Raw genomic sequence first — 14,678 nt, 5'->3', positions numbered from 1 at the left:
AAGTGTCTGGCTCACGGGTCACTTGCCCTTCACCTTGAAGGGGTTGTATTGTGAGATGCCAGTAGTCTTTGAGTCTTAGCCATAGATCATTGGGCTCAACCAGGTGCTCCCAGCCTTGCTGCAGGCCCAAAAGCAAGATACCCAGGCAGTCATGGACCAAACCCTCCAAAACCATAGGCTAACATAAACGTCTCCTCTTGTTGAGTCGATTATCTCAGGCATTTTGTTATAGTAACAGAAAATGGTCACATAGGTGATTAGTAAGTTCAGTTAATTGCAATCAAAGTAGATTTTTTTTTAAAAAATAAAAATAAAGCTGCATTGTTTTGTATCATTTTTATTTCTACCCAGTCTATCTTCCAGTCTTATGTTAGGGTCCTTTGTTGTTGTAATTGCAGAATCTTACACTCTATACCAGGATGGACTGGGGTAAATGTGTAGCCTAGGCAGTCCTCAAATTCATGGCAGTCCCCCTGCTTCAACCCCCCAGTATTGTCTGTCAGTCAAGGTTCTTAACACCATGTCTCCAAGAGTATGGATGACAGACAAAGCTTAGGTCATGTCTCTACTTTGTGTAACACAGACATTTGTTTGGAAATCATAGTTTAAGACTGTCCCCAGTAGGATCAGCGGGGATGGGGTGGCAGTCCTCAAAGTCTGCAGTTTATATGCCAAAGCCAGAGAGGGACAGTGATGCAAGTCTGAGGGCTCAGGGTCTTAGGGCCCCTAAGTCTCTGACATCTGGGAGCCACCATGTGACAGAGTAAATGCAGGGTTGCTCAGAACCCTGCCGCTAGCTGTCTGGGCGTGTTTGGGGAGCTCCTGGCAGCTTTACCAGCCACATGGGTACCCTGGCAATTCAACACCTCAAGTCAGAGAACTACACACTCAGCCTTGATGTTTAATTATATTCTGGGCAGTCTGAAAGCAAATTGCACTTGTGCACGGCCGTCCACATGTCCCCACATAGTATGATTCTCTGGACTCTAAATTCAAATCGTTGAATACATACTCATAAACACTCTCCTAGTTTATATGGGGGTAGCAATGGGTAACATTTAATTCTTACTCATTTAGATGTGTATATGTTTGCCTGCATGTAGGACAGCTCATGTGGGGCGGTCAGGAGTCTGTTCTCGCTCTCATCCCGGTGAGGAAGGCTCTCTTTTCTTTCTACAGCTCTGTCATCCTGACTGGTGTGATTGTAAGCCTCTGGGTGATGGGCTTGCCTCTGCCACTGAGCTCGCTTGCTGCATGAAAGCTGTGTCTGCAAGCCACTGCAGCTGCCTTTTTATGTGGGTTCCAGGGTCAAACTCGGTTGTCAGGCTTGCACAGCCAGCCATTTTCAACCATCTCCTCAGTCCCTTGTTTCATTTAATTTTTACTTCAAGAGCCACCCAATAAAAGATTCAAGTAAGACCAGAAGCCCTGAGATTACCCAGAGGCTAACAGTGACACTAGCATCTCAGAGGAAAACATCTCCTGGGTCAGTGCTGGGCTTTTAGAATAGGGTTGGAACTTTTTTTTTTTTTAAATCAATATTTAAAATAACAAGCAAAGAAAACATCTAATTTGTCTATGAGCGAAGTGGATCATATGAACCCTCTTACCCATGGAGCACACATGTTCTTGTAACGCAGCATCTTGGGGAGTACCTGCTTCTTGGTAGCCTTTTACAATCTTACTGAAAACCTGAACAGTGGATAAGCACAGTGCTTCACAAGAAAAGACTTGGTTTTATACTAATCTAGCTGAGAATCCATTGAAAGTTAGATTTTTATTAAGGGCAAAATCTTGCACCACAGCTCCATATCCACCCCTTCTTATCATGTGATTTAGAAATTGGCATCTGTGCTGACCCTGGAACCCATGTTTGATGTCATCTGGGAGGAAAGAGCCACAGTGTCTGTGTGCACTGGGTGAGGACATTCAGCCATTTCCAGACTCTATAAATGACTACCACCCCACGTGAGGGAGATCTTGGGTTTAGGTATGAGAGGGAGATCTGTGTGCCTTTGGAGCTGGGGGGGGGGGTCTGCAGAAGGAAGTCTAACTTAGCTGAGAGACAATCCCTGGAGAGCAAGTTCATCCTTGCAGATGAACTCATTTTCTGAAGCTTGCAGTAGAGCATCAGCCCCTTGGGGGAGGAGTTGAGAAACAAGTCATTGGCTGGAAGTTTAGAAAGTAAGGATCAGGTGTAACTAAAGTGCTTGGATTTTCCAACGGATCTTCATTTGGTGGCTTTCCTGAGTTTAACATGTACTCTGAATGAACACAGTTGAGAAGTATTATTATGTGCATTAGACCTTTGTGTGGTAATATACCCATTCAGAGAACTCTCTCACACCTTCCCTAGTATAAGCCTCTTTGACACCATTTTCCACATTCAGGCACAAACTTACTTTAAGGATGGCAGAAAAAGGCCTGCCCAGTCACGGGTTGGATAATGTGCTCCCTCAGATTAAACAGAAGAAATCTCAGATTGCAGAAAAGATCGATCGGTGGACCATTCTTAAATGTCATTAGAGTCAGGAAAGGCTGTCTCTACAGCCGTTGCATGGATGGATCCAGGATCCACCTAACATACAGGTTGGGAAGCATTACTTCTTGGAATAAGGTAACACAGGCAAGTCACCACTACCTACAAGTCTCTTCCTTCTGATGTCTCCTGACACAGAATGTTGATACTAGGCGGCTGGGCAGTGAGGCCCAAGCATAATAAAGCTGCCAGACAAGGTGGGGTCTAGGTGGGCTCAGCAAGCCAAGGACTAAATTCATAGAAACGAACGGAGAAATGCATGACTTTTCTGTTGGTGACAAACACACTAGTTTTTGTCAGCATGGATCTTAGCAATGAACACCATTGGGCTCCATCCAAAATGCCGTGGACAGGAAATGTAGGCTCATTAAAAAGAAAAATAAACCAGTACATCATTGCATTGCTTTGCATAGACTTAAACCGGCTGAAACAACAGAGTTCTCTTCTCAAGGCTCTGGCGTTTAGAAGTCAAGGTCTTGGTGAGGTTGGTTTCCTCCAGGACCTCTCTCCTTGGATCGCAGATGGTCATCTCCTCCTTGTGTCTTCACCTGGTTCTACCTCTGCGTCTTAATCTTCTTGTTTTTGTAGGCATGTGTGTGGTACATGTAATGTGTTCACGTGGGGAGCAGTGTGCACAGCCATCCACACACACGGAGGTCAGAGGGAAATGTTGGGTGAACTCTTTACTCCTTGACCTTAACAATACATTGTAAATAGTAAGCACTCCTTAATGCTTATGTCTGTGTGCTAGATGTTTTAATTGTAGGTTATATAAGCCGATACACCCTCACAACCGACTCTATCTGTATATTTTTTATGTTTCAGGTCCTCCTGGCCCCAGGGGTCCAAAAGGCGACCGAGGATCTCAGGGACTGCCTGGTCTAACTGGCAACAAGGGACAGAAAGGAGAGAAAGGAGAGCCTGGTCCACCTGGCCCTGCGGGTGACAGGGGCCCTGTTGGACCAGTAGGGCCTCCTGGAGAGCGTGGCAGCAAAGGATCCAAAGGCTCACAGGGCCCCAAAGGATCGCGTGGGTCCCCAGGGAAGCCTGGCCCTCAAGGGCCTAATGGGGACCCAGGTCCACCAGGCCCACCAGGCAAGGATGGACTCCCTGGCCCCCAGGGCCCTCCTGGCTTCCAGGGACTGCAGGGTACTGTGGGCGAGCCTGGCGTACCTGGACCTCGGGGGCTACCAGGCTTGCCAGGGGTACCGGGCATGCCTGGGCCCAAGGGGCCCCCTGGCCCCCCAGGCCCCTCAGGAGCAATGGAGCCCTTAGCTCTCCAGAATGAGCCTACCCCAGCATCAGAGACCAATGGTAAGTCCAAATGACCTTTTCAGCAAGAGCTGGGGAGAAACAGGGCCATGTGTATGCTCGGATAAACCAACCTGCGTGAGTCCCACGTAGCTTCAGGGGCCCTGTGTGTCCCCTTGATGCCTCACGGCTGTCTGTGTTTCTGCCCAAAAAGATCAGGTCTCTATTCGTTTAGGTGAGCCAGGCCCTCAGAAGACACATGCACCCCAAACGATGTTCCTTCCAGACACCGTGCACTGGCTGCTCCCTAGAGACAGACTGTCCGTCCGTTAACTCCCCCGGTGTGCAGGTGTTGTCTCTGTGGCAATGTCAACGTTCAGGGTTTGCTTGTGAAGGCGCTGTGGTACCTTCGCATCTCTTTGACAGTACGTCTTTTGCAAAACTCTGTACTAATTAGGAGCCGAGCCATGTGGGTTAGCCGTGCTTGTCCATGAATGCAGTTTTGGTTCTGCCCTAGTTTGCAGACTTCAGCTGATCCAAGACTGACAGTGGATATCAGGGTCCACTATACTTTCTTCATTCTGTCATTGTAAAGTCTGATCCAGCTGCAGAAAAACAAAGAACCCGTCACACCTGCCTAGCTTGTGTGATAATAGTAGTAATACTGTGAACTCTGCAGTTCACATCTGTGAACACCTGCCCATGTTCTGCCCAGGGACACCAGACTTCCATTGGCATGCAGGTGGCATGACACTGTCCCTTGGATGTCTTAAACACGGCTGAGGGAATGCAGAGTGCTTTGTGTGTTTTTTAAATCAACATTTAAAAACGTTGCATTCCTAGGCTGTCCACCCCGCTGGAAGAACTTCACGGACAAATGCTACTATTTTTCGGTGGAGAAAGAAATTTTTGAGGATGCTAAGCTTTTCTGTGAAGACAAGTCGTCACATCTCGCTTTCATAAACTCAAGAGAGGAACAGGTACGGTGTATCAGCTGCACACTTGGTTGGAGAAGACTGTAATTTAGAAATCAGTGACACCTGGAAATTGCATGTTTCCTAGGGAGTCAAGAGATCAAAAATTCATGGTCTCTTAAACAAGGGAGATTGCAGTTTGCAGGCATGGGCATTACCTAGCGACCAGAGCACAAGAACTGTCATGATGAAGACTGCCTGTATCTAGCGCCCCCTGGTGGCCTTCTGGAGAATTGCAGCACAGCAGAGCTGCGAGATGAGGGGGTTACAACTAGACACATAGAAAGACAGAGACATGAACAGTAGGTTTGGAGTGGGGTGCCACAAACCAGATTTGTTAGTTCAAAAAGGATTGGTAAAGGCCTATGTGTGACAATGATAGTGACCCCTTCTTAAGCTCCTGTTGTGTGCAAGGTCCTTTTTTAAAACCGCATAAGCAATCCTGCAATGTAAACCGTATAATTGCCATCCTTCCCACCCTCCCCACTCCCAGCATTTTTTTTTTTTTAAACAAAGCCTTGCTATGTGACCTGGCTGATCTGTAATTTGCAGTGTAAGCCAGGCTGGCTTAGAACCTGTTCCTTATGTCCGTGTATCCATTTTTCAGGGACTGGGAATATAGGCACATGCCACTACTTTTGGATCCTCCATTTCACAGACAAGATACAGTAAGGCCCCACGAAGTTTAAGTGATTTCCTCTCAGGGGGCAAAGGGGAAAAGCAGAGCTGAGGTCTGACTGGTAACTGTTCATTTGGTGTCTCTCACTAGCTACACAACCCTGAAATCTGGTTTTATAGTAACTGAGGAAACGTATAGAATGCAGCAGTCAGCGGCCTGGGCCCGAACGACTGCTCAGCAGCTTGTCTTTAAGGACGGCAGTTCTGGGGAAGGCTCACAGATGGGTAGTTGCTGGGAAACAGGATACACAGCAGTCATCCTTGGGGACTCCAAGAAGAACATTACTGTCACTTCTCAAACCTGGCCCAAAAAGTCAAAGCCCACAACATGAATGCAATATAAAAGTGGACGGGGGGGGGGGGCATTAAAAACTCTGAAAAATGCCTGTTTGTCCTTTTTACCAAACAAACAAGGCCTTCTCTGTGTGGGCTAATATGAACTTCCGGCTTCCTTTTCAGCAATGGATAAAAAGGCAGACAGTGGGGAGAGGCAGCCACTGGATCGGCCTCACAGACTCTGAGCGCGAAAGCGAGTGGAAATGGCTGGATGGGACGCCTGTTGACTACAAGTGAGTTCTCGAAATTCCTAGACTGTGTTCACGCTTGCCTGATTTCCTACCACTTCTCCCTTGATGGCCTTACACCCTAGTCCACCCCGATGAGGGCCTCTGGTACTAGCTGCCTATCTCCAGTAGGGGAGAAGTGGTGGGCACTCCACCAAAGCGTTATCTTCGAGTTCTGTGAGGGAGGATAGCAAAGCCCAAAGCCTGTCTGAATGGGGACTGGGGCGGTCCAAGCCTTGATTAGGTTCCTGAACCAAATCTACAACCCCAGGCAAGTCCAAGTGAGCTGCAGGGAGGAGCTGAGAATACCCATCCTGTGTAGGTTAAAAGATTTTACCTCTTCTCTCAAAGTGGAGAGCCTGTGAGTAGCCCTCTCTGAGGGTCTTCAGTTTGCTGGAGATGAAAACGCCAGGCACAACAGCTAAGTCTCGTCAGAAGCTGCTGTGCCGTGGGGGAGGGGTGCTTCAGTGTGAGGTAGTCTCCAGGTGCTCAGGTAGGACTTGACAGGGCCTGAGGTGATGGGCACAGAGGCCAGATTGTCTCACATATGTACAGGAACAGCAGTCTGGGCAAGGTCGTCTGTGATCCACACTGGCTGAGAACCTCAAATCTTCTGCCTTCATCACCCAAATGCTAGGTCAGAGCTGTATGACCACACCCTCCATCCTGTACTTGTAGCCCCTCCTCACGAAGCCCGGGGACTCAGGGACGCACCCAGCGGGGCAGGAATGCTCTTTACTTGACTTCACACAGCTGTGGGTATTGTGTAGATCAGGAGCTTTGATGGCTTGGAGGAAGAATGGGGAACAGAGGTTAGTGAAGGAAAGGGCAAAGCTCTGCTGTTGGCAGTCAAGAGAGCCAGGATGTCTCGAAAGGTGTCAAGAGGTGCTAAGAAGAAAACTCAGTCTCCCTAGATATGGAGAAGAAAGATTTGGGTCTGACTGAGAAATTCAAACTTAAACGCTTTTGGCGTGTATGGGATTGATTGAGCAGGACTCCAGCTCTCGGGAGTGAAGCTGTGTTCCTTTCCCTGGAATCTGAAAGAATTATGGGGCTGGAGAGGAAAACACTGGAATTGGTCCCTGCTGCCTAAGAGGGATGACGTCATACATCTTACTGGAGCCTCCTGGAGGCTTAGGCTCCTGTACTCTGGCCACCATATAAACTGGGTGTCTCATTTTCTACCCAAGCAGAGAACTCCCTAGGATCAAATTCTAAAAGCAAGAATAAATTAGACATTAGACATTACATGAGATCTCATTGACCAAAGGCTAACTTAATTTGACATATAATAATAAACACTGCACACACTAGAGAAAGCCAGTACCATCCAGGGGAGGGAGCCCAGAATGAACACTGTCTTCAGGCCTGGACCAACTATGAGTTGCCCCGATCACATGAAATCTCCATGTCCCCATGTATAAAATGAACTTGACAAAAGGACTATGTTAATACTTCCTAAATGTTGTTTCCTAACATACAGAGAGAGAGAGAGAGAGAGAGAGAGAGAGAGAGAGAGAGAGAGAGAGAGAGAGAGAGAGAGCAGATTTAATATAGAGCTTGTTACCTGGAGAAATACTGCCTGTGGGTATTGGTGTTGATTTGAGTGATTATTACCACAGTAAAATGCTACTGAGTTGGGGACTGTTACTCCTAAATTTGTACAGTTTGCAGGATCTAAGTTAGAGATCCATACAGCATCTTACAAGAACATTCCCTGCCATGGCTTAGGAAAGAGAACAGGCTCCAGCACCTCAGGGTCTCCAGCCTTACATAGATGCTTCCCCAGATCCTCAGATTCCCCTTTGCCCTCCTCTGATGAAGCCTTCAAGCGTGGCTCCATCCATCCCACCTCCTGTTCCTCCCATCAGCCATGGTTTCTTAATCCATCTCAGAGACCACTGTGAGCGGTTACTATAGCAACTGTACAGCAACAAGCCAAAAGCCGAAGAATGTGTACATGTCTGCAAACAAGTGGCTAAGGCTTAAGTCAAGAAGAAATTGGTAGGCTGAGCAAACTGTAACAAATGGAGGTCCGCATGGCCATCAGAGCCTCTCATCAGAGAACAGCCGGACCAGAGGCTTCACGGCTGAGCTCTACCAAACATTACAGGAAGGATTCCTGCCAGTTATCTTAAGCGTTTCCAGTACCAGAAGCCCGTGGCTCCGGTACTACCCAGGCCTTGCCCGGCCACAGAGGAAGTGGTGCACAGCTTTCCTTTTACCTTTCTCTCCAAAGCACATGCGCATGCCCTTTGAAATTATTTAGTGATGGGTGGTTACTGTAAAAGAGGAACCAGCTTTCAGGGAGACCTGTTCTTGCCTCTGTACCTCTCTCTGTTCAGGGAGGCAGGGCAGGGGCACACGTGAAAAGCGGCAGTGACAGAGGAGAGATGCCAGGTGCTGAGGGCACATTCAGACCTGAGCTTGGGGTTATTACCCTTGGAGCCTTTCACGATTGCTGTACTGAAGGTGGTCAGCACCACCTAGGGAAACAGAATGCGTGAAATGTCCTAGGATGGGCTATGGCCGGGTCTTCTTGTGCCATAAGCCTACACACCAATGTGATTTCAACACAAATACTGGAGGGCAGTGTAGATCACTGAGATTTCACACGATAACAGGTAAATGGTGGCTGGAGCATTGAGTAGGAATGAGAGATGTTATCCTTGGGAGGGACAGAGATAAACTACACAGGGGGCCACAAAACAATCTCAATAAATTCAAGAGAACTGGGATTGTAGAGACTGTGTTCCGTAGCCCCAAACAAGTAGATAACAGAAGGCCTATCAAGAATTTGGAAATTAAACAACAGACCAATGAGAGACTATTACCTTACCACCTGACCATGCCTGGTCTTGTCCATAGACCAAAGAGAACATTACAAAGAAAATCTAAACATGTTTTCAAATGGCACGAACATATTAAAATGTATGAGTTGCAGCTAAAATAGTATTTGGGGACATTTACAGCCCTAAAACACTTGCTTTTCGTTGTTGTTTTGTTTTGAGATAGTGTCTGTCCCAGAGCTTGATATGTAGACCAGACTGGCCCCAAACTCACAGAGATCCACCTGTCTCCTAAGTGCTGGGATTAAAGGTGTGGGCCACCATGCTTGACCTTACATTTTCTTAAGGCTTGGGAAGCCGTGGCCTAAGCTTCCACTTATAGGAAAAGGAATCTCAAAGTAAGTATCATGGTGTGTACAAAGCCCAGGTTGGGATATCCAGCTCCACACACGACTAAGTCGAAGGCACAGACTAGAAAACATACAAACGCAGTAACACAGGAATAATCAACAGGAATGATTGGTGAAACCAGGGGCATATTAATTCTTAGTGGAATGATTACAGACATAGCACTTGCCGGTGGTCACTGTTAACAAGCAGAGCCTCTGCTCACCTTAGAACAGTAAGCCGTCACGGCCACTCTGCTCGCAGAGGCCTCCAGATAGGATAACATGTTCAAGTCATCGCTCTTATGTTTATGTTACACAGATAAAATGGGCTGCTGCCCTGTCTGTCCAGTTGTGTAACTCCGTGTTGTAGTTTTAGAGCAGTAAGCCATAGAGTAGTGGGAGGCATAAGGGACTCTTTAGTGTCTACTTCAGCAACAGCCCATGCTAGTCAACACTTCGTGTTCCTGCCAGAGTGGCACTGGCCCAGGCAGCAAGAGAGGAATCTCCCACAACAGGGGCCCTTGTAGCGGGAGAACATGTTGCTGCAAGAGACATTTCTTGCCAGTAACATTTTCCTGTTTGGAAGCCAGGCCCTTACCAACAGACACTTCTTGGCTGTAGTCTTGTGTAGCATGAATAATAAAAACCCGGAGATAGATAATGGGATTCAAGCTGAAGATCAGAGAAGCAAAGCAGCCAGCCACTAGAGAGTTCTCGCCTCTACACATGCTCAGACCGAGGGGTGATCCACGGAACCTCAGATTGCATCTCCAGACTGTACTGCTCTCCACCAGGCCTCAGAATCCTAGACTGCTGTTCTCTCCTCAATGTGGCTGGTGGCTAATTGCCACTTGAGACCCTCTGTCCCTTCCTTATATACCTCTCTATAGTGCTGGGATTAAAGGTATGAGCTCTGTTAATCCTTTAGACCGATTCACTCTCTTGTAGTGCCCTGGGTGGCCTTGAACACACAGAGATCCATCTGCTTCTGTCTCCTGAATCCTGGAATTTGAGGTGTGCGTCCCCCCCCCCCATCTTCTATGGCTGTCTAGTGTAGCTGGCTTTGTATTCTGATCCTTCAGGCAAGCTTTATTAAATCACTAATAATATGTCACCACAGTCTTGGTTAATCTTGCAGTTGAAAGAAAAATATTAAGTTGTGACGTTGGAGGGAGTCATTCCCAAGATAGAGCATGTGCTCCGCAGTCATTGAAACAAGCCCCAAATCTTGGGGTGCTCCACTCCCCATGGCTTACATTTGTGTGTTTGCAAATCTCTACATCTGTCTGTGCAAGTGTTCCCAAGATTCCCGGGGTTCTTGGAAACATTAGTGTTAATGTGACATATGTGTTATAATATGGCCAAGCCCAAGTTATTCCTTCCAGAGTCTACCCGTGAATGCAATCAAGGCACTGTTTAAACTAGCATTCCAGAATATTACACATACATCCTGATTATCTGGCATGCTCTGTTCTCTGTTACAAGCATACAAACTGAGGGTTTTGCCACAGGTTGCTCCGAGGGATTTTAGCTTTTCCCAGAGATGCTTTGAGACCCCAGGTTCTCATTCTGCAGGCCTGCTTCCCACCTATGCTGGCTACCTCAGGTGCCTCTACACCACAGAATTTATGCTGCCTATGGTCATAAGGGGGTGGGGAGGGGGCAACTCACATGTCCAGCTGGACAGAGTGGCACTCTTGGGAGGCAGAGGCAGGTGGATCTCTGAGTTCAGCCTGGTCTATAAAGTGAGCGCCAGGACAGCCAGGGACGGCAATACAGAGAACCCCTGTCTTAAAAAACAAACAAACAACAAACAAAATAAAAACATATCCTCTTGTAGGACAGTGGTGCATACCTTTAATTCCAACATTTGGGAGGAAAGGCAGGGAGAGCTCTGTGAGTTGAGACCAGCCAGGGCTAGTCACTGTCTCAAAATAAATAAACATAAATAAAAATACTTTTCCTGGGCTACAGAGACGGCTCAGTGAGTAAGAGCATCTGCCACCAAGCGTGATGAACTGAGTTTGACTCTGGGACACACATGGTAGAAGGAGGGAATTGATTATCTCGAGTTACCCTCTGACCTCCACATATTATAGCTCACAATGTATGCAGTATCTATCTGTCTGTCTGTCTATCTGTCTGTCTATCTATCTATCTATCTGTCTGTCTGTCTATCTATCTATCTGTCTATCTATCTGTCTGTCTGTCTGTCTATCTATCTGTCTGTCTGTCTATCTATCTGTCTATCTATCTATCTATCTATCATTTAGTGAGCTAGCTCGTGAATGAAAAATAGAAGCTCTTTCCCAAAAGAAGTAGAGAAATGTTTGAGTCATTTTCAGTAATAATAAATTGCTGTTTTCTGAGGCTGTCAGCCAAGTGCAACTGGACCAGAACCATAGCGGGCTATTTGTGATTGTGGGTAATGCGTATCAAGGTCTCACGTTCTCTTCTGACTTTTTGACGTGTTAGAGACAAGACACAACAATGTCCATTGATCCCTGTGTATTCTTACAAGAGCAGACATGTATATACATCTGTAAGATATCCCAAGAGTGCATATTAACCACACACAACTATAGACACATGCCCAGAAGTCCGCAATGCTGGACACAGTTGAAAGCCATTCATCCAACTGTGTCTAATGAAATGTAAGAATGAGGCTCACGGGTTGATCTCATCACGGCAGAGATAATGAGTCTGCAAGGACAGACTGGTCCTCATGTAACTCTGACACAGCTCAGTGAAAGTGCACACTGATTTTAAATGATGCATTTTCATTCCACAACAAATAGTACACTTTGGTTTTGTGTTTCTACAATCCTCCAGTGTTGTTGAGCAAAGAAAACCTGTGTATACTGTGCAGATAACACCCCTTTTCTGCTCCATTGAAAGGAACTGGAAAGCTGGGCAGCCAGATAACTGGGGGAGCAGCCAGGGGCCAGGAGAAGACTGTGCTGGGCTGGTTGATGCTGGCCAGTGGAATGACTTCCAGTGTGATGACATCAATAACTTCATTTGTGAGAAAGAAAGGGAGGCAGGTAAGCAGTCTTACTACGGCTACAGTGAAGCTGGGGGGGGGTCTGATCTTGTTAAAGAGGGGAGAAGGCAAGAAGGGCTCTGAATGCAGGCTCTCGGTTCTGAGTTTCCAACCCAGCGGGGTAGGTTATCAACCTCAGTGGAAAATCAATGACTCATCTGTTTATAATACTGCCAGTTAATTCCTTTTAACATATGGCTCTGCTGTGACGTTCTGGGGACGTGTGGATATCCACATCCTGCCAATTCAGCCTAACATCAATCCTCATCTACTCAACTGAGAATTTAGTATAGGCCAAGCTTTGTGCTGGTCTAGTGGAAGATATAGTCTGCATATCTTAAGCATGCTTGTGTCAAAGAATCCTGTAGAGATTCTCTTTGGCTTATGTAAAGCTTCATTTACTACATGGCCCTCTTTAGAATAGGGTATCTTCCTTCTAACTAAGCTTGTGGTGGCGGAGGGAAGACATGGGGGAGGGATGCTAAGAGTGTGGGGTTTCCTTTGGAGATGATAGCAATCTTTAGACCTATGACACAACTTTGGAGATATACTAAGGGACTGTAGAGATGGCTCGGCAGTTCAGAGCACTGGCTGCTCTTGCACAGGACCCTGGCTTGAGTGCCACACCCACAGGGAGGCTCACAGCCACCTGTAACTGCAGCTGCAGTGGATGTGACACACCCTCTTCTGACTTCAGCAGGGACCGGGCCTGTGGTGTAGACATATACGCTGCAAAACACTCACGCTCGTTACGTAAATAAAATTACAATTCAAAAGAAATATCCTAAGGCCCACTGAAGTAAAAAAGTTCAGAGGTAATCGGAATGATTTGCAAATTAGTGTTCAACAGAGCTATCTTTTGTTAATTAGTGGTTTAAAAAAAACCTGCCTGTACTTGGCTCACATTATTTTTGGAAGTACAGGAACACAAATTACTCACAGACACATTGAAAGCAGTTACTGAGTTTGTTTGAGGTGCCAAATGGGAATGGTAATGCTAGGACTCTCAGTCAGATAAGGAGCACACAGTCTGGTTAGCTGAGGGCAGAAGCATAGATCGCTAAACTTGGGATTACTGTTGATGATAGCAATCGAACATCATATGCTTGCCTTGTTGGCCCATGAAGGAGTTAAGTAGGGAACAGGATTCCCTGGAATTGGCCCTTCAAACAAAATGTAACTTGTACTTAATCTGAAGAAAAACGTCCCAGCATTCTTTAAATGATGTCTTTTATAGTCTTTCATAAAGATTCCTCCTGTTCTAAGTTATATATATATAAAAAAATTATTCCTCAAACAAAACTAACGCACATCCTTATTTTTTCTCCCTAGTCCCGTCACCCGCATTGTAACCCAGTGAGCTGTAACAGCAGGAACACGTTTTCAGACGCCTCTGAGAGGCCGGAAACTCCTTTCTAACTCCGTCACTTCCTCACCAGCCTCGGTTTCAGCCAGTTGCTGAAAACAAACGGACACACTGCTGCACAGGGACACAGGACTAGAGAGCTGGAGTGCTCCCTCAGTGGATGTATTGATTTCCGCTGTACAAATGGACTGCAGCACATAGATTTCCCTCAGCCATTAGCTATACGTTTTATGAAAATTATATCTCCCTATATGTGGATGCTCCAGTCAGAAAAAGACTATCATTGGTTGTTGAGTTACAGGCTCAGTGTGAACAGTGCATTTCTAATATGCAGACGTACAGATATAGAGGCCACTTTTTAGTAACAATATGAAATATATACTTAAAGAGCTTTTAAAACATATTTTTGTACAAAATATTTGCCTTTTACAATCATTTTCCTTTTTTAATTTTACCTATATAATACATAAAGCCAAAGAAAACAATAATGGTACTAATAAAATTTCAGAGTTTCTCTTCAGATTTAATCTTTCCAGGTGTGTGTGAGAGAGAGAAAGAAAGAGAGAGAGAGAGAGAGAGAGCTTTCTTCAAAATGGTGAATCACATGAACAATCTGGAAATACCCTTGCATGTTTGTGTGCTGGAGCTCAAGCCTGAGAACATGGAGGCTGTGCTGTGAGCCCCGCACCAGCCCCTGCCCGTGGTGTAAGAGACAGGGTTGACTCAGGATGTGCTTTTGTTCTATTTTTGAGGAGCAAGGGTGAGGGAGAAACGTCTGTCAGGAAAGACAGAGCACCTGCATCTGGATGTGTGAACAGGTTTAGTGTCAGACCCACCCCAGAGCAGACATGAGGTTATGGTGTCACCTCAGTCAAAGATGGCAAGTGGTTCTTGCAAGCCAGAAACCAGCTATATGCCCACTTGAAAAGTCTGTTTTTCTTATGCCAGGTTCCAAAAATATAACTCTTAAGGCATGTTGAATGAAATGCAAAATTAAGCATCTGGCCATTTGTTGAACCCGCCAAAGAACCTTCCCCTGTGAGTCTAAACCTCCATTGCGTTCCTTGTCTTAGCACTGAAGAATGT

At 46.3% G+C, this 14,678-nt stretch overlaps 1 protein-coding gene across 1 annotated transcript in view; it reads left to right on the top strand.

Moving 5' to 3' along the window:
* Colec12 (collectin subfamily member 12) overlaps nt 1–14,112 on the top strand; it is a 146,259-nt gene extending 132,147 nt beyond the window's left edge. Inside the window, exons 6-10 of the mRNA XM_051202112.1 lie at nt 3,365–3,853; nt 4,634–4,770; nt 5,902–6,011; nt 12,082–12,227; nt 13,559–14,112. Coding sequence (XP_051058069.1) covers nt 3,365–3,853; nt 4,634–4,770; nt 5,902–6,011; nt 12,082–12,227; nt 13,559–13,578 — 902 coding nt within the window. The 3' untranslated portion in view covers nt 13,579–14,112. The remainder of the gene's footprint in view (nt 1–3,364; nt 3,854–4,633; nt 4,771–5,901; nt 6,012–12,081; nt 12,228–13,558) is intronic.
* The last annotated feature ends 566 nt before the right edge of the window (nt 14,113–14,678 follow it).

This window comes from Phodopus roborovskii, unplaced genomic scaffold, assembly GCF_943737965.1.
Source record: "Phodopus roborovskii unplaced genomic scaffold, PHOROB, whole genome shotgun sequence".
Classification (NCBI taxonomy): domain Eukaryota; kingdom Metazoa; phylum Chordata; class Mammalia; order Rodentia; family Cricetidae; genus Phodopus; species Phodopus roborovskii.
Note: the sequence above shows the minus strand (reverse complement) of the source record. Positions and strands in the feature narration are given on the sequence as shown.